Consider the following 20,967-nt stretch of genomic DNA (forward strand, 5'->3'; position numbering starts at 1 on the left):
TTAAAGGGGCAAGAAGGCTGAAGCCTCCTCGACCCCCTTTGGTTCCTGCGTGGGACCTTTCCACGGTCCTGGAGACCACTACAGTCTGTGGGTCTACGGTACCTCTCGCTTAAAAACGCTTTCCTGATGGCTCTCGCCTCGGTCAAACAGGTGGGTGACCTGCACACGCTCTCCACGTGCCTTGAGTTTGGGCCTAATGACTCCAAAGTCATCCTCAAACCGAGACATGGCTATGTCCCCAAGGTGCTTTCCACCCCTTTCAGAGCGCAAGTTATTTCCCTGTCAGCCCTCCCTGGGTCTGACAGCGAGAATGACGTGAATCTCCTTTGCCCGGTCAGGGCGCTGAGAATTTACGTTGAACGCTCTGCTGTCTTCAGACAGTCAGAACAGCTCTTTGTTTCTTTCGCCCGCGCCCTCATTGGTGCTTACGTCACGACCAGCCTCTTGATAGGTTGCAGCAGTTGCTGCAGAGCAACCAATAGGCGCGCGAGCTGCCTTGCCTAGGTCTGCTCTCTGCAACAAATGCGTTTTAAATTAATTCAAAATTAAGGATAATTTTTGGCTTCAGTATTCTCGAAAAAAGGAATTTTCCCATAGCTCAATAGCAAGTACGCAAAGTTTGGACTTGCCAAGTCCAGCTCAGGAGAATGACTCCCGAGGACGCGAGTCCGGTAATTCTGCAAATGGAACAGCGCGTTCTTCAAAGTGACACGTCACTCAGCTCGCTCTGCTACTCCAGTTGTACATTTTAGGCAACAATAAAACGAAATATGTTATAAAACACCACACTGCCTCTTTACGTTTTCAGTTAAAGAAATCTTAAACATTATAGCCATACAAATGTGGTTCAGGCAACGCGTATTGATTATATTCACTGCATGTAACCTTAGCTTATTTATAACACAAAAAAAAATCTTTAACACAACCCTGCCTCTTTTCGTTTAAATGTAAAAAATATTAAACTTATTAATATGGTTCATGCAATATGTGCATTTGTACTCTGATCATCTTCACTGTAATAAAATAAAAAAATACAAAACTAAACCCTGTCTCTTTTTGTTCAATTTCAGTTTTATCAATAATAGCCATTATAAAAGTATAAGTAAAAAGTACAAGAAGCTATACAATAAGAAATAAAGCAAACAATTCAGTCAAACATACAAAGTCTGCGCTCTAGTCTAACGTTACGGTAAAGTTAAATAGCCTAAATACAAAGTTATGAAATTTCACTTAGCCCTCAGTTCGGCCAGGGAACAAATTATAGATTCACAAGACCAAAGATCGCCCGTTAGGTCTACACTTAACCACTACAGAGACGTCAGAGTCAGCGGCAAATGTCAGAACAACTAGCCGAGGAAAGGCTGTTCCAGACGGGGTACATGAGCGCCCGGTGATTGCCTGGATCTTAACCTGGATCAAATTTTCATTAATCTTTATAAATAAACCACAGATTTGAGCTTTAAACAACTACATTCTCGCCTGAGTCTAGTCTTTAGTACCAAAGTACGCATTTACGGTACGCATTTATTTCCGCATTTATTTCCGTTTCCACTGTCAAAAGTTGTAAATGGTACAAAAATGCCGAACCGTACCGTACCACTTTTTGGGTACCCTTCCGTTGGGGTACCTAGCACAGTGGTACGGTACGGTTCGGCATTTTTGTACCATTCACAACTTTTGACAGTGGAAACGGAAATAAATGCGTACCGTACTGTACCGTACCGTACCGCTCAGTGGAAACGAGCCATTAGTAACCGAGACGTTTTCTGCCCTTATCGTAAACTGCCCATTTCTGCCTGTAGCGCCAGGGAATGTGTGAAATACTTTAATAGGGGTCCCAATTCAATCACGCCACAGCAGCTGTCTTCCAGTGCCCTGCGCAAGTCTGAGCTCCCTGTCGTGAGACTAGCACTGACGAAGAGCTAGGCTTAACGCAGGAATACCAAGGTACACTGGGTAGTATATCCCAGGTGGAATATGTAACACAGTGCCTACCCCTAGGGAGGACTTAGAATACACATATGACCCGAGTACGGGATGATCTCTGCCCAGTCCCCCTGCTGCCTGCGTTCGCTCTTCCAGTCGCTGTTCGTGGTGCTGAGTCTGCCGGCTGAGGTCTGTGCTCGTCTTCTACTTCTCGACTAGACCTGGACACTCTGTCTCCTGAGTTCTGTGTCTCTTCTCCAGACCTGCGTCCACCAAGAACGCCAGTGAACGGCAGGCTGCCATTGTTCTGTTAATAAAGAACATATAAACATCTTTAAACATCTAAACATTATAAACATCTGTTAATAAAGTTTGCTTCATTTTTAATTTTTCCATGATATTTGCGCTCCACACTTCTGAATTTGGGGACAAAAGCACCAATCAAACAGTTATGTGATGAATTATGTAGGTTACTTAATGCCTTGTTTACACCGAGCGGTACAGTACAGTACAGTACACTAAGGTACAGTATGATTCAGGACGGTAAACCCTGATCCGGCTTGCGTTTCCACTGCCAATCAGTACACTTTTGATAGGCATTGTGTATGCCAGAAAGTAAAGATCGATATCATTCGATATCATAAGAGAGCGACGCAGTAAACAACAAGACGATGGAGAACAGACAATGGTGATTCGACAGATGTTTGCATTTAGAATGTGGGTGAGAGTAATAATCAGAATGCGTTTTGTGTTTGAAATCACCAACTATACCCTCATTTGTGATTCCCTACACTAATTTAGTCCACTTGAAGGAGTGAATGAACACGAGCGAGTGAATTCAGACACTGAGTGTGCCAGAAGGGCTGCTGCTTTTGCATCGTTTGAGCTTGTTGTTTGATAATCTTTTGAAATGTAGCAAACTTGCAGCTAGTAGTACTGAAAGATTTATCTTGAACTCTGCCATGGAAACTAGCATGTATAAACTCTAGTTCAACCATTTAATAATAAATTTAAAAGGAATGTATTCCTGTATGATATTACGCTGTAGCCACAGCGGTTTGGAAAATGGATAGATGATTCGGCTGCGGGCGCCATCTTCTTGTCAGACGCGGGAATTGATTCGACACGTGACTCTCACAGTGAATTAGGGGTATTCTCTAGCCATTGAGAGTACAGTTGTACACTCGTTATTGCGGTGCATTGTGGGATCGTCCCATAGCACCGACCCCGATCATGATGAAGTGCTTTGAGAGGTTAGTCATGTATCACATCAATTCAAGTCTCCCTAACACGCTGGACTCATTTCAGTTTGCATACCATCCAAGCCGTTCTACGGATGATCATCCTCCACCTGGCTCTTACCACCTAGAACAGAAAGACTCTTAGGTTAGATTTATAATCAATCCCAGACGTTTGTTGGACAGTGAAACGACAATGGCAAATCAGATGCAGCGAGTTTGTCTAATCAGTCACAAAAAAAACATGTTTTATGCCCAAGTTTTAAATAGTCTGACATCCAGATGCTTGCTTACTTTCTTTCATTTCTTGTTTGTGATACCACACAAATCACATTTAATAATTTTCAGGATCCTTTCTCCATTACGGCCAGCACATACATGCAGGACTGCACCATTCAGGAGCTTTTTAGCCCAGTTAAACCAGAGGAGTTAGTGATGTCTCAGAGGGTTTGTAGAGTTAAGAAAGGCCCATCAAGGGTTTTTGCGAACAGAAACAAGTTTTTACCTTGTGTACAAAAACAGGAAATAGTGGGTGAGTCTGACTGGTTTATAGATTGTAATCAGAGAAAAAGGAACATTTCTTGTTTTAAGGAACATTCCTATGAGATAATATTTCAAATATGACTAAAAAACCCAGAGGGATTGAGACTTAAACTGGAGACATTCCAGCTGTCTTATTTTCTTAACTCTTTCCCTGCCAGCATTTTTGAAAATAGTTGCCAGTAAGCACCAGCATTTTTGTTCATTTTCACAAAACTTTCATGGCCCCCAGAATATTAAAAAAAAAAACTTTTATTGTATAGCTTCATGCATTCTTTTTTATCAACACTTGAATGTGGGTAAGTTTCATAAAAAAAGAAACATTTTGAGCAAAAAGCTGAGAAAATCGTATTTTTGTCAAAGACCACGTCCGGTGTCCTGACATTTCATCCACGATTCAGAACGACGAGCAACGCAGATAGAGTAGATCAAATTCATCAACACCCCCAAAGCTTCACGGTCCTGTTCCCAGGGCCGGATTTATTTACTTTAGGCACATGCCTATGTCCAGGGGACCCCAATTACATTGAGGATAATATTATTATTAATATCTCTATTATATCATATCTCTATTGGATCCTCAAAATGTCAGTCAAACTTCATAACTTCACCCGCCTCTATCGTGAATTAAGTGGACCATCTCTGCTTGATTGCAGCAACAAGGGTAAAAAAAATGGTTGTTTGAACTTACATCAGAACGTAGGCTCACTATTGGCCGACGGTCATGTGTGTGATGTGTGTGATGCTGAATAGTGAGCCTACGTTCTGATGTACAACCCAGAAGCGCTGCGCTGTTACACTACATTAACTCACTCAGAGGCCCACAGAGAAGAAAATGAATAGTTGAATAAAGTTGTTATTTTTGTTTGTTTTTGTGCAAAAAGGATTTCTCGTCACTTGATAAACTTATGGTTGAACCACTGTAGTCACTTGGACTATTTTAAACATTGTCTTTATTAACCTGTTAACCGTTGCCAGTGCGGCCGCGCACTGAAGCGTTTTTTTTTTTTTTTTTTTTAAAAGTTACTACTATCACATTTAATGTTATACCTTGACAAACTATACATCATTAAAAAGATATAAGACTCAAGTTTCAGTATTTGACCACTATTGTATTCTGAGAAACTTATAGCGACAGTTATTTCTTAATTTGTGTCAGGAGTTATGAAATGAAAAAATGAGTCGATACCTTTAATATGAATTATGAGCGTCAGCCGCTTTCATTCATAAAAAAAACTCAGTGCTGTCATCATGACAGTGCTTCACAAAACAACGTCCCTTTTAGCTCAAAAATGTGCAGATTTGGAGAAATATTGATAGATTCTCATAGGTTTACATCAGATTTCTATAGACATGAATAATATTAATTGAATTTATACCCAAATGCGTCGATGTAATCATTATGAGCACTGGATACTGATGTAATGTGTTTTCAATCCATACCAACAGCCTGAGGGTGCTATATGCACAATAATAGTCCATATATGGAACACATGAAGAAGTGCCATAATCATGTGACATTCCAGGACGTCACCAGAGCCCGTCTACGGAGAGCCTGCCCACTCCCTATTAAGTCCTATTGTACCGAATTTTGGTTGTAGTTCCACCAGAGTTCCACTGGGGGCGATCGCCCATGAGTGCAGAATGAATGGGAGTCTATGGGGCTAGACGGCTAAATTTGTCTCTTTCACCCGACTGCCATTGAGAAATCTCAGATTTGATTGTAGGTTTTGCAAGTTCAACATGGGTTATAGGTCCAAAGTTGAATGAACGAGTACTTAAGTTCTTTTGATTTCTTACAGGTTGAGTTGTTGTTGCCCATAACACGCTAGCATTCTGCTAATGAACGCTGATTGGTCAGTGAAGGACTGATTACGACCAGAGATGCCGCTTGATGGCATCGTGGTATCCGAAGCGGGACCAGAAACAAACAAAACAAAAACTCTTCTAGCATGTGTATTTACCTGTGTCAGCTGTGTTGTCCATGCCTCGAGAGAAAAGAAAGTGCAGAGCGCGAAAGCACCAAAGTGACTGAAGGATTGCCGTAAAGCAGTATCTCTGGTCGTACGATGTGTATGACGTCATTGACACTTTAAAAGACTTTTTAAAGCAAATAAGTGACTCTAAAAAATCGAACACCCAGCAATGTGTAATTTCTTTGCATCTCCTTTCGAATACAACATTCAAATTACTAGAAAAAAAATTATATCCTGAGAAAAGTGTATTTTGATGTGTATAGCGCCATAGACCTCCATTCATTCTGCACTCGTCCTGTGAGCGCCCTCATATGGAATCAGAGTGGAACTGCAACCAGTTCAAAAGCCGGAAGTGTACTGAGAGTGAAACTTCTCGCCTTATTAGACATTCTCTGACGTCACTGATACACACACAGCTAACAGATATCGCTGTAATGGATTTAACATGCAGATAAAGATGTTTTGAAGACAATAAACATGATTGCAATGATATTTGAGTTACCAGGGGCCTGTTTCAGAAAGGTGGTTCAACCAACTCTGAGTTAAAACTTGAACTCTGAGTTGACTTACCCTGAGATGGGAAACTCTGAGTTTTCGGTTACAGAACAGCTGAATTGAGTTAGTTCAATCAACTCTGAGTTGACCTACTCTGAGTTTAGCGCGTGCACCACAACTATAAAAAGGCATTATCAATGGAGCGCCGATATTATGAGTCACCATGGCAACAGCGCCAGACAAAAAGAGGTCTGCATATTTCTCACCAGTACGAACATTATTACTGGTCATACTGTATGTGATGAATAGTTTTAAATTAGGCTTTTATTTACATCTAAACAATGATCAACACACATACATAGAGCACATCAAATTTGGTAAACACGTGTGAACCAATGATATTTGTCATATGTGCTGTGCTCTATGTGTTTATATCTGTATGAAAGCCTAAATTTAATCTGTTCATCAAATCGATTGTATCTCTTCAGACTCACTCGATTCATATGAATTCATTTTAATATGCCTTCCTGACTTTTTTAGATCTTGTGAGTTTTGATTACCTTTAAATGGAGGGACAGAAACCTCTCAGGATTCATTGGAAATATCTTACTTTGTGTTTCAAAGATGAACCAAAGTCATACATGTTTGGAACAACGTGAGGATAGTCTCCTGTAGCCAGACCTTCAGATCGACGGCAGATTCCATCGATTCCATCCATTCCACTAATGGCTCGTGGAAACGAGCCATTAGTAACCGAGACGTTTTCTGCCCTTATCGTAAACTGCCCATTTCTGCCTGTAGCGCCAGGGAATGTGTGAAATACTTTAATAGGGGTCCCAATTCAATCACGCCACAGCAGCTGTCTTCCAGTGCCCTGCGCAAGTCTGAGCTCCCTGTCGTGAGACTGCACTGACGAAGAGCTAGGCTTAACGCAGGAATACCAAGGTACACTGGGTAGTATATCCCAGGTGGAATATGTAACACAGTGCCTACCCCTAGGGAGGACTTAGAATACACATATGACCCGAGTACGGGATGATCTCTGCCCAGTCCCCCTGTTGCCTGCGTTCGCTCTTCCAGTCGCTGTTTGTGGTGCTGAGTCTGCCGGCTGAGGTCTGTGCTCGTCTTCTACTTCTCGACTAGACCTGGACACTCTGTCTCCTGAGTTCTGTGTCTCTTCTCCAGACCTGCGTCCACCAAGAACGCCAGTGAACGGCAGGCTGCCATTGTTCTGTTAATAAAGAACATATAAACATCTTTAAACATCTAAACATTATAAACATCTGTTAATAAAGTTTGCTTCATTAATCTGCCACCGCTCTTAGGTCCTCTGTTTTCCAAGATATTTGCACTCCACACTTCTGAATTTGGGGACAAAAGCACCAATCAAACAGTTATGTGATGAATAATGTAGGTTACTTAATGCCTTGTTTACACCGAGCGGTACAGTACAGTACAGTACACTAAGGTACAGTATGATTCAGGACGGTAAACCCTGATCCGGCTTGCGTTTCCACCGCCAATCAGTACACTTAATTGATAGGCATTGTGTATGCCAGAAAGTAAAGATCGATATCATTCGATATCATAAGAGAGCGACGCAGTAAACAACAAGACGATGGTGAACAGACAATGGTGATTCGACAGATGTTTGCATTTAGAATGTGGGTGAGAGTAATAATCAGAATGCGTTTTGTGTTTGAAATCACCAACTATACCCTCATTTGTGATTCCCTTCACAAATTTAGTCCACTTGAAGGAGTGAATGAACACGAGCGAGTGAATTCAGACACTGAGTGTGCCAGAAGGGCTGCTGCTTTTGCATCGTTTGAGCTTGTTGTTTGATAATCTTTTGAAATGTAGCAAACTTGCAGCTAGTAGTACTGAAAGATTTATCTTGAACTCTGCCATGGAAACTAGCATGTATAAACTCTAGTTCAACCATTTAATAATCAATTAAAAAGGAATTTATTCCTGTATGATATTACGCTGTAGCCACAGCAGTTTGGAAAATGGATAGATGATTCGGCTGCGGGCGCCATCTTCTTGTCAGACGCGGGAATTGATTCGACACGTGACTCTCACAGTGAATTAGGGGTAGATCATCCTCCACCTGGCTCTTACCACCTAGAACAGAAAGACTCTTAGGTTAGATTTATAATCAATCCCAGACGTTTGTTGGACAGTGAAACGACAATGGCAAATCAGATGCAGCGAGTTTGTCTAATCAGTCACAAAAAACAATGTTTTATGCCCAAGTTTTAAATAGTCTGACATCCAGATGCTTGCTTACTTTCTTTCATTTCTTGTTTGTGATACCACACAAATCACATTTAATAATTTTCAGGATCCTTTCTCCATTACGGCCAGCACATACATGCAGGACTGCACCATTCAGGAGCTTTTTAGCCCAGTTAAACCAGAGGAGTTAGTGATGTCTCAGAGGGTTTGTAGAGTTAAGAAAGGCCAATCAAGGGTTTTTGCGAACAGAAACAAGTTTTTACCTTGTGTACAAAAACAGGAGAAAGTGGATGAGTCTGACTGGTTTATAGATTGTAATCAGAGAAAAAGGAACATTTCTTGTTTTAAGGAACATTCCTATGAGATAATATTTCAAATATGACTAAAAAACCCAGAGGGATTGAGACTTAAACTGGAGACATTCCAGTTGTCTTATTTTCTTAACTCTGTCCCTGCCAGCATTTTTGAAAATAGTTGCCAATAAGCACCAGCATTTTTGTTCATTTTCACAAAACTTTCATGGCCCCCAGAATATAAAAAAAAAGAAAAAAAGAACACAACTTTTATTGTATAGCTTCATGCATTCTTTTTTATCAACACTTGAATGTGGGTAAGTTTCATAAAAAAAGAAACATTTTGAGCAAAAAGCTGAGAAAATCGTATTTTTGTCAAAGACCACGTCCGGTGTCCTGACATTTCATCCAACACGATTCAGAACGACGAGCAACGCAGATAGAGTAGATCAAATTCATCAACACCCCCAAAGCTTCACGGTCCTGTTCCCAGGGCCGGATTTATTTACTTTAGGCACATGCCTATGTCCAGGGGACCCAAATTACATTGAGGATAATATTATTATTAATATCTCTATTATATCATATCTCTATTGGATCCTCAAAATGTCAGTCAAACTTCATAACTTCACCCGCCTCTATCGTGAATTAAGTGGACCATCTCTGCTTGATTGCAGCAACAAGGGTAAAAAAATAAATAACTGGTTGTTTGAACTTACATCAGAACGTAGGCTCACTATTGGCTGACAGTCATGTGTGTGATGCGTGTGATGCTGAATAGTGAGCCTACGTTCTGATGTACAACCCAGAAGCGCTGCGCTGTTACACTACATGAACTCACTCAGAGGCCCACAGAGAAGAAAATGAATAGTTGAATAAAGTTGTTATTTTTGTTTGTTTTTGTGCAAAAAGGATTTCTCATCACTTGATAAACTTATGGTTGAACCACTGTAGTCACTTGGACTATTTTAAACATTGTCTTTATTAACTTTCTGGGTCGGCAAGTTTCAATAAAATAGAAGCCTATGGAGGAGTGAGACAGCTCTCAGATTTAATCAAAAACATCTTAATTTGTGTTCCGAAGATGAACGAAAGTCTTGGGTTGGAACAACATGAGGGTGTACAGAATTTTCATTTTTGGGTGAACTAACCCTTTAACATAGGAACCCATAGATTTTCTGGCAATATCGTAAACTGCCCATTTCTGCCTGTATAGCGCCGGGGAATGTGTGAAATACTGTTTTTGTTTTTTGGAATGTGTGAAACACTACCGCGACCGCCCTGCTGAAGCCCTGTGCAGGTCTCCTTCGCGCCCTGTCGGAGGAGGCGTCATCCGGGGGTTACCAATATGAACCACGAATATACCTTCATAGTATAGGAGTCACAAACATGAAAAATAAGAAACTAAAATAATAAGTCACTTACCACAGTTGTGAATCACTCCTCTTGCCGCTACCTGAATGTCAACGACTTTAACATTTTCATGGCTAAAGTCTGATTACACTGTAGGCTACTTGAAGTGGTTCCATTTTAGCACAATTTAATATATTAAAATATAGTGCAAATAGCTTAAAATTGATCTTAAGCATATCTTGAAATACACTTAATATACTTGAAGCTGTTTCAAAATAATACATTTAATACGCATTCTGCGTATTAATTTTGAATTTGAATTTATTTATTAAAGGATAGCCTCTTGAGATGCAACATCTCATTTTCAAGAGGGTCCTATAAGGACCTATATAGGAACACCACACTTCCATTTTAATACTGGCTGCACAAGTCTACAATAGCAGCGAATAAGAAATTACAGTAAGGGTTAATAGTGGAACTAACTTAGAAATTATACTGAGACAACAGACCTATAAGCCCTAAGGCCAAGCAATGCCAATCAAACCAAGAAACAAGGAACAGGCACAAACTGTAACAGAAACCAATCAAAACACAGGAGGAAGTGGGTAAGACTGACAGGTGTATAGATTGTAATCAAAACAAAAATGTGTTCAAGTAACATTTCTTAAAAAAAAAAAAAAAAAAAAAAAAAAAAAATAGCTACTATAAATGTGACTAAAAACCAAGAGGGCTTCAGACTTCAACTGAAGACATTACCAGGCGACTTCTTTTTCCGAACATACTTAAGACACGCATAGATCCCAGGTGAGACATGACTTTAAAATGATACAAACATGAATTGTTGTGACTGTGAATAGCCACCAACAGTTGTTTAGACTGTAAAAATGTATTAGAGACAAGAAATATCATCAGACTAATCAGATGCAAATGTCAATTTGCCACAGGCGATGGATTGACATTTATAAATGGATAGAGTCACTCCATTCAGTGAAGGGACGATTTATGCTTTTAGTTGTCTTTATTGGAATTTTTAAACACTAAATCAGATACAATTGTAAGGGGTTTGGAAAACACTGGACGTATCAGGGGTAGTGGGAAATCAATATCGCAAACATTTGCTTAGGGATATTGTATTGATACACGGACACAAAATATTGAACTTTCAAGGGCCTAAATTTCTGAAATATATCCAGCTGCAGAACGGAAGTGAGGTGCTGAGCTTATGCAGTCTGGATCTATACACTTCATTTTCTTTTATTAGATATTAGCTATTTTTACATGGATTTTGATTGGATCCATATCTACAGTATTTAACAACAATACTTTTACATAAGGTCACTTTTCAATTCATATATGCACAAGATCATGCCGTAGGCTATAATAAACAATATTTTAAAATCACGTTAATGGTCAGTACAAACACATTAGTTCACACTGCAAGCACTAATGAGAACAAATACTTTTACATTTTGAAAATATATTATTAAATGTGTAACCGTACAGTAAAATGTGTCACATTTGACTGTATTATGTGATGATATTATTTCTTTCATGTACATGTGCTGTTACACATTGTACTTAATTACACAGGGTATGGGCATATTTAATGTAAATCACACTGGAGAAGACCGTGGAGGGAGGAGAGAGAGAGAGAGAGAGAGAGAGAGAGAAGAGAGAGAGAAAGAGAGAGAGAGAGTGTGTGTGTGTGTGTGTGTGTGTGTGTGTGTGTGTGTGTGTGTGTGTGTGTGTGTGTGTGTGTGTGCAATGTATAAATGCAGTCAATGGTGAGTAAGTAACTGATGACCAGCTGTGTGCATTTAGAATGTGGATGAGAGTGATCGGAGTGTGTTGGTGGTATTTAATCATATGAAATTCTAAATAAACATTGAATACAAAGCCTCAGGCTGGTGGCTCGTCAGGAACTAAAAATATTAGCGCACTCTCCTTGGGTCACAGAAACTATTTTCGGTAACATAGCGTTTCAGCGTTGAATGAAGTTAAGCATATTTTTTAACTAACGGTTTATGTATGCTCAATAGTTTTCTCAATGCTCTATATGATTAGATATATGATTATATGATTGTGCAAATAAAAGTATATATGCATAGTGCGGCCTCTCTCCTACTTTACGTATTCTATATGATTAGGAAAAAATGGTGAGATTGTGAAATTAGCAACCCTGCAGCACTTTCACAAGGTTTTAGTTCAATTCTACAAGCTTATCACAACAATTAAAATGTTAAAATTGAATTACAAGTGGTTAAATTGATCAACTACAAAGCTAAAAGTTACCAATGGGGGTGCATTTACAAATGTGTATATGGAGAAGACATAATTGGCATAATTGGCAGCCGGGTGCGGGTAGTGCTTAGCTGGTCTCTGGCGCCTGTGAGCTTTAGCACTAGATCCGTAGTGCTGCACAGGTCCCCAAAAGCCTCTGGATCTGGTCCAGCCTCGTCCATTGCACGGAGGAGCCTGGCCTGATACACTTGAAGAACGGCCATGGTGTTATTGGCCGACACAGCTTGGCCAGCGGCGGCGTAGGTGCGACTAGCGAGAGCTGACGTAGTGCGGCACGGCTTGGATGGGTGGACCACCTTGGTTCTCTATCCTCTAGAGGTGGGTGGGCAGAGGTGGGCGGGCAAAGGTGCACAGCCACTTCCAGGTGGGGCATCTTATCATACATCTTCTCCTCGGCGCCATCGATAATCGAGAGCATGGCAGAGGTAGAAGATTTCATGCGCGCTAAATACGGGGCGCGGCATGACTTCATGAGCTCCTCGTGAAGTTCTGGTAAACAGGGTGCTGGTCTCTGGAGGGGGGCCTGCTGGCGCCCTTGCAAAAAGCATCCGTCAAGCCGGCTCATGGGCTCCTCAGGCGGTGACCACTCGATCCTGAAGTCGCTGACGGATTTTTTTTAGGACGTGGATAAGCTCTGCATCGACACTCAATGAGAGGCATTTGAAACAACGCTCTCAGAAAATTGGCTTTTTTAGCAGGTGTCGCGGCGAGCAAAGGTGTTCAAAGTTTTATCTGATTATTTTGTTGATTGTCACCATTGTTGAGATTCATACGCTGATTTTTGATGTCTGTGTTGATCTAAATCATACAAAAGTTCAAAATTGTTTTTGTACACTATGTGGTTTTAAGGTTATTCAGTGATCTGTTTGTCACTGCTGGCTCGCATACTGTAGGGTCACAGAGCTATTATACTCATAAACATGAAATGTATTAAACATTCCTCATTCAATTAAAGATTTATGAGATCAGTGAACCAGGCAACTACATGATGATTATGTCAACATCAATAAATAGAAAACATTACCTGATCACATTTTCTCTCAGATTTTCGTGCCATAACGAATGTGTTTTATAAACACACAGTTAAAGCAGACAGAGAAAATCTAAAGTTTGAAAGTCAAGGGTCAAGAGCCCAACTAAAGCAAACACTAATCTCCATAATAGTGACTTCAAACTTTATTATTTTCAATAAAACATCAACATCTAAACCTCTGGTAATTCTCAATAACAACTTTTGTGACAAACTGGTTTGTAATACAATATTTTTGTGCAAATTGGTAAATTTACTGGCAACCACAGCTGCCAGATTATTATTTTTTTTAACCATAAATTGAAGTTCAGTGCCATAAGACCTAAAATATTACCACTGTTTTTTTACGGTAAAGCACTTGCAACCAGCTGCCAGCTTTTTACCGTAAACTTTAGTTCAATTCCGTAAAACCTAAAATATTTCTACCGTATTTTTACGGTAAAGTACTGGCAACCACAGCTGCCATTTTTTTACCTTTAAATTTAAATTCAGTGCCGTAAAACACAAATCGCTACCATATTTTTTACGGTAAGGTACGGAATATGCAACGGTATGTTTTTTTTTTTTTTTACAGTGTACTTCTAAAATCCTTACATTTTACAGTATTGTACTGTAAATTAGACAAAATGTCCCGTGAGAGCTATTAAAGTTTTTCACTGTATATAGTAAGGTTACATACTGTTAACCAATTAACATGTGTTTTCCGTAGCATTTTTACAGCTTTTTACCATTAAAATTACTAACATTTGTTGTATTACTGTACATACCTAAAGCGCTTTACAATCATGTCAGGGGTCTCTCCTCAAAATGTTCCTTGAATTCCTTGAAATGGTAATACATCACAATATTTTGCAATATATTTTATTGTAATACTCAGCATATAAAAAATCGCAAAAATGTCTTAGCATGGCTCAAGTGATATAGGGTACAACAGGGCTAAAGCCAATTTGCATTTCACTTCTCCCATAGTGTATGATTCCAGAAAAAAAAAGGTTTGTATTGAACATTTATGGAGCAACAGATTCTGTGTGAAAATAAATCATACGTTTAAATAAACTAGATAGCATGATTGACAAATTTTTGAAATTTATATGTTGTTGTAGAAGATGGATAGGCTATACAATATTTTTTAGCTTGTCGTGTGGAAGTAGGTCTGCTAGTGAGTAGCAGTCTGGTGAGATGTTGATATTGGTCTCTCATGCACACTGTGCTCCCAACAATGATTGCAGTCAATGCACCCTTATGTATTTTTCACATTTTATAACATTAGTGCAATACCGTTGAATACTCGCCCCTGCTTGTTTCGGATACTTGTTATCTACATTGTCACAATTTTTTTGTTGATAAAGTTACTTTTAATCTTACAATTCATAAATATTCTCTATGTTCAATGTTAAAATTACTACAGGCATGGAATCAAAGCCCATGGAAGTGGCAGCCCTAGGAAGACCGCTGTTTCCTGGTATGCTTTATGACTGCCGCAGCGATTGCTTCATTCCAGGTAGTGTACCTACTTTTTTTTTTTAGAATGATTGTTGTTCCCCTTTTCACGCAATTGTGAATCAAAAACATTGCATGAGGGGTATTGATTTGAGAAAATCAGGTAAAGAGGTTTAAAAATGCCTATTCCCTTTAAAAAAACGCTTGCAAAACTCAGTGAGTGAGAGAATCGTGCCAAAACTATAAGCGCAGCTAAAAGAAAGACTGAACTGTACATATCTGGTTATTTAGGGAACTTCTTGCCCTACAATCACAAGTCATTTAGTCACTTGCAACAGTTTTTTTGTATGTTTTTTTTTACACATACAGATTGGTTCAATGCAGTCAATCTGTTTTGCAGTTCTCTAAACTGTTGTTTTCGCTTGCAAATCACTGTTCACAGGCTTGAAACACTTTTGGCGGCATTTCGGATAAAAAAAAAATCGCCAAAAGTGTAAGCATGGAAAAATGGAAGTCAGAAGAATACAGTTCATATTTATTTTGCGTTAGCATGAAGCTGCAGTTTCACAATACATGAATTACACTTACGAATAACAGTAAAATTCTGCAAATCATTTTCTTACGCTGATTTACACTTTTACAAAGCTTCTCTTGCGCATGCAAATTTAATTCACGCTTACAATCAGGGCTGGACTGGGACAAAAAATTGGTCCTGGCATTTTGGCCCAGACTGGCCTACATATGATCATAAACACCACCCATCTTTGCACGCCCTTATAACCACTAATGCCATGTAATGAGTGAGGAGGAATGAGTGAGAGCTAACAGATGAAATAAGTACAAAATTGACATTTATTAATACAATTGGACTATAATCCACAGTGATGAATCCTAAAACAAGCTATAAGCTGCATTGGCAAAGCAATACTAGTGTTTCTCACAGGATTTTTGGTAAGACTTCGGCCCTTCTAGGTGGAAATAATGCGTAACTGGGTAATGGGTTCTTACACTCATGACATAAGCCTAAGTGTTTTGAAATTAGTTCTGCTTACCGCAGACTCTACACTTTTTCATCTCTCTCCTGATCCTCCTCACTATCATCATCAGCCACTGGAGCTGGTGCTGTAGAAAACATTTGACACATTTTACAGCGTCTGCTTGAAGGGCCTGTTTCTATTTTTCACACTACAGTATTTCTCTGCACATTCCTTGCGTTTCTTCTCCATCTCTCTGACTATTTTGACAGATACACACTGACACTGCACGCTCACTCAGAGCCCAGAGGGGGAGGTGTTTAAAGATGTGAGTGCACCAGCTGTCAATCAAGAAAAGAACCAATGGGCCGCTGATCTACATGTTTCATTTAAAAAAATAAAAATAACGCTGACTTTTTTTGACCAATGCATTACACCGGCACAAACCCAGCGGCGGCAAAACAAAACAAACAAATGGGTCGCAGATGTACGAGTTATATGGTGCTTTAAGAAAAATAAAAATAAAAATTTTAATTAAAAAAAGTATTAGATGTATCTGCCCAAAAAACACGTCGGCCCACAAATCTTACCCTGCCCATCATGCGACTCTTTATGGCATCATTTCATTCATCCTTCATACACTTCTCATTTCAGGTGTTACTCTGTGGGATAAGAAATCATTAAAGAACGATTTGGACATCCGTCTACAGCCCCGAACAGATTTAAAGTTCAGTACCTCTGACACTCTCTCTAGTAAGTTCAGTCTCATGGATATAAGTGCTTCCCTGAAGGCCAGTTTCTTGGGGGGGCTGGTGGAGGTGGGAGGATCTGCCAGGTACCTGCGTGATACTAAATCCTCAAACCAACAGTCCAGAGTAACAATGAATTATAGTGAAACCACCAGATTTGAACAGCTCACTATGACTCAGCTGGGCAGGTTCACCTACCCTAAGGTCTTTGACCAGAAAACTGCAACTCATGTGGTCACAGCTGTACTGTACGGAGCTCAGGCTTTCATGGTGTTTGATCTGACTTTTTCAGACGATGAAAACAAACAGGAGATTGAGGGGCATCTGAATGCCATGGTCAAGAAGATTCCTACATTTGCAGCTGAAGTAAATGCATATGGACAAATGACCAAATATGAGAAGGAGCTAGCTAATAGTATTTCCTGCACATTTCATGGTGACTTCCATCTTGAGCAAAACCCCAACACATACACGGAGGCCCTTGATTTGTACAAGAAGCTCCCCTCTGTGCTGAAGGAGAATTCCCAGGGTGCAGTTCCAATAAAAGTCTGGCTATATCCTCTTCATCTACTGAATGATAATGCAGCTAAGTTGGAGAGAGAAATCAGCACAAGTCTGGTTTCCAACACTGAAGATATAATAGAGCAGCTGGAAAAAGTAGAGAGGACATTAAACGACCTGTCAGAAAATCAAATGTTAGATTTTTTCAGTGACGTCAAAAAGAGTCTGCACTCATTTAAGATATCATTTAGCATTTACAAGGCGGCCCTCCAGAAAGCAGTCAGCAGGGTCTTGCCTGCTATTCGAGGAGGTGGAAAGGAGGAGGAGTCCCTGGCAAAAATCCTGCAGATTCACCATGACTCCCCTTTTAATGCTGACATGCTTAACAAGTGGTTAGGTGATGCAAAGTCTCTACTTAACATCTTGAGTTCTTACATCAAGACACTGAAGGGGATCGAAATGGAAGACTCAGTTGGTCTCAACACCATCCTCCTTGATCCTGATATTGATGTTGTGGTGTCCTTGACCTTCACATCTCTGAAGAATAAAGACAAGTATCTTTCAGCTCTGAAGGCTTTTCTGAAATCTGACAAGTTTAAAGAGCTTGATGAGCCCATGGATTTGGAGAAGTCTGACATGTCTGTCCCATGGTTCACTGATCCTGCTGTCATACCGAAGATGAGAGAGAACTTATCCCGCTTCAGAGGTTTTTCAGAGGCCAATGAAAATGACACGAGAATCCTCTTCATTATTTCTGCCATCTCTGATGCCTCCAATACAGGCTCCTCCATCTACCTGTATGAACAAGGGAAGCTGACAGACAAACACTTCCAGCCTGTGTCCAAACCGCCCAAACCGATAGTGAAGAGTGTCCAGGACCAAACTGTGTCCCTGAAACTAGAGAAATCCCCCACTGGAGAATCAGTGAAGTTCAGAGTTGAGTACAAGCAAGTAAAAGCAAAAATAAAAGCAGATTCTGGAGCTGAGGAACAGTGGCTTGTCATAGACACAGCTGATGAAGACTTTACTCTGACTGGATTGGTGTCTGGAGAGCAATATTTGATCCGCTACAGGATAGTGGGTAAAATAGGAGTGAGTGAAGCCAGCGACACTGTCAGCCCAATACCATCCTCAGGTAAGTGTCATTTGCACATTTATATGTTTTTTTGTTTGTTTGTTTTGTTTGTTTTGTCTTTTAATTCATCCAAATTGGCTCTGTTCACACAGCCATTATTTGGGATTGACAACTGTATTTAATATCAGGTGTGATGTCGAACAAATTATACTGTTCTACCATCATTTATATTACTCGTAAATTTATCATGACAGTGATTTCAGAAAACTGTACTAACCTTGAGTCTGAGGGAATAGAGGAGGAGAGGGGGGAGCAAAATCCATAGCCGGAGACTTTTCTTCATTCACTTCATTCATTCACTTTTGCCTCTGTTGGTAAAAAAATAAAAAATAAATAAATCATTCAGCATCTTGTATTTCACTTTTAGCGATTAGAGCGTTGAGAAAAAAATACATGCCAGAGGCTTGCCTACCTTTGGTATATCAACCAATCATCGAGAGATGTTAATTACTAATGTACCAATCAACTTATGTTTAACAACAACAAAATATCCTATGGAGAGGATCCCCAGGCAGTCTGCTACAATTTAGTGTGCCTCTTTCATTTAAAAACCCAGCAGCCGCCACTGCTTATCACTCTAAAACATGACTGACAACTAGAACTCTAACCTGTTTTTGTTTTTTTTAGCGCATCCTGTGATTGTGGGAGGGCTAGAAGGTGCTGAGTTCAACTTCACAACCTCTTCCAGTAGCACCTTTAAGGAGATCTACATTACTTACTCCGAGGTGTGTAAAGATTGTTTTCATTCTATTTTTTATTCCTTTAGTTTTTTGTTTTTTTTTCACATGAAATGTATTTGTGCCTTTTAGACATCACTGAACACAATCCAAGTGATTTTCAGCAGTGGCAACATGATGAACGTTGGAGACGAAAAAGGACCCAAAGAAGAAAAATTAATACTTACCAACGCTAAAATGGTCACAGCAACGCTGTGGCCGACCTCAGATAAAAACAAACTCGGGGGTCTGGAATTTGTCTTTGATGATGATGAGAAAACACAGATGTCTTGTAAATGTGGCACACTGGGTGACCCTGAGAGTGTTGATGTAAAGTCAGGAAAGTGTTATGGAATTACAGGGAGAAGCAATGGCGGTGAAATTGTTGCCTTGGGTTTCTACTTTATTTAGATGCCTCAAGCTATACACATGCCTGCATATCTGCAACAAAAATCATTTCTTCTGCAGACATCTGAACCGCATTCATATACTCCAAACATTTATAAGCGAGATTTTAGGAATAAAAGCGACATTTTAATCAATCAATAATATTTTTGTTTTCAAATTTAAGTCATAATATTATAATATTTTTTGGTATTTATTGGGTAATTATTTTTAGGTGAATGTAACCATAATAAAAAAATTAACTCCAATAACAAATGACAAAAACATATGAAGTGTATGAGCCAATCATTAAACAGTGATTGTATTTAGGGTTTTTTAGGGAAAACAATGTATTGCATATTTTGTTTTATCCATTTATGTCTACATTTTCTCCTTTATCTTCTATTTTCCTTTGTATCTTGTGGAATTATAATAAACGTTGATGAACTTGTATATTAACAATGAAGAGTTTAACTTGACTTTTAAAAAGCCTGATTGCCTCTCTTACTGTTTTTTTTTGAAGATTACTGTTTTCATGTGACCCTTTATTCTGATGCACACGAGTGTTATATTCACAGTATTTGTATTCATAGTAACAATCTAGTTAAATAGGATTTAAAAAGCAAAAGCAACCTGGAAGAAAGAAAAACAGCAAAAACAAACAAAAAAACTAACTTTAAAAGTGTACTTTCAAGAAATCTCTCTCTCTCTCTCTCTCAACATTTTTGTGAGCAAATGCAAATGAGGAATGCAAAATATTTGCAAGAGAACGCAAAAGCATTTCCAAATAAATTTCCTTGCATCTCTTATTTTTTTCCATCACCATCTCCCTTTAGGGCAGTGGTTCCCAAACTTTCGAGAGTGCTTTACCATTCTTCTTCCACTTAGACTGTCACATCTTTTCAATTAAGAGACAACATTTGCCCCCTTTAAATGATTTTCAAGTGCACTTTTCTTTTTTTAACATTTTAACCCTATTAAATGCATGTCATGTTTTGTAAAATTCTTAAATGTCCATTAATCTAATTATTACTATAATAAAGCAATAAATTCACCTAAATCAGTAAGTTCTTATCAAATGCCATCTTTGCACTGCAGTGGAATTGTGAGTGGCTAAACTCTTTAGTTTGCAAGCAGACCTCACCGCTTCTGATATGACTTTTGATATTAATTGTGTCACTAGGCAAGGATGCCCCTCTCTCCTTTTTTATTTTTATTTTTTATTTTACAGTGCATGTAAAAAGAAGCTTTCCTGTAGCTCAAACAGTAGAGTGTTGGTGCTTGCAACGCCAGGGTCATGGGTTTGATTCCCAGGGAAAGTAAGAATGTAAAAAAAAATTGTACCTTGAAATGCAATGTAAGTTGCTAATCGTTTGCCAAATGCGTAAATGTAAATCAGTTTAATAGTATTACAACTTAATTTAAACTTAGCCAGTTTGCTGATGACACTGCATTTTTTTGAAAAACAAATTTGAGGCATCAAACATAATTATATATATTGAGGCATTCACTGCTGTTTCGGGTCTTAAAATAAATTTAGATAAATCTGTATTGTTTCCCCTCAAAGTGTTAGGATATACCAGACACTAACAAGAAGGTTATTAAAATCAAACACTTGCTCTAATGGCAGAGAGGATGGATTGAGCACAACAGGTCAGTAAACAGTATATTGGCA

General features: G+C 39.2%; 1 protein-coding gene across 1 annotated transcript; it reads left to right on the top strand.

Moving 5' to 3' along the window:
* Positions 1 to 10,796: 10,796 nt before the first annotated feature.
* Positions 10,797 to 19,784, top strand: LOC311067884 (cytolytic toxin-alpha). Its single transcript, XM_084090030.1, has 5 exons — positions 10,797 to 10,866; positions 14,802 to 14,894; positions 16,462 to 18,192; positions 18,820 to 18,917; positions 19,002 to 19,784. Exons 2-5 carry the CDS (start codon positions 14,804 to 14,806, stop codon positions 19,317 to 19,319), a joined length of 2,238 nt encoding a protein of 745 aa, XP_083946156.1. The 5' UTR covers positions 10,797 to 10,866; positions 14,802 to 14,803; the 3' UTR covers positions 19,320 to 19,784.
* The last annotated feature ends 1,183 nt before the right edge of the window (positions 19,785 to 20,967 follow it).

This window comes from Abramis brama, assembly GCF_963993115.1.
Source record: "Abramis brama genome assembly, chromosome: 1".
Classification (NCBI taxonomy): domain Eukaryota; kingdom Metazoa; phylum Chordata; class Actinopteri; order Cypriniformes; family Leuciscidae; genus Abramis; species Abramis brama.

What these genes read in the sequence shown, in the direction of transcription:
- LOC311067884 (XM_084090030.1), top strand. Translation starts at nt 14,804, where the DNA reads ATGGAATCAAAGCCCATGGAAGTGGCAGCCCTAGGAAGACCGCTGTTT. An exon ending in CAGCGATTGCTTCATTCCAG is followed by an intron (nt 14,895 to 16,461) that starts GTAGTGTACCTA and finishes TTCTCATTTCAG; the next exon opens with GTGTTACTCTGTGGGATAAG. An exon ending in CAGCCCAATACCATCCTCAG is followed by an intron (nt 18,193 to 18,819) that starts GTAAGTGTCATT and finishes TGTTTTTTTTAG; the next exon opens with CGCATCCTGTGATTGTGGGA.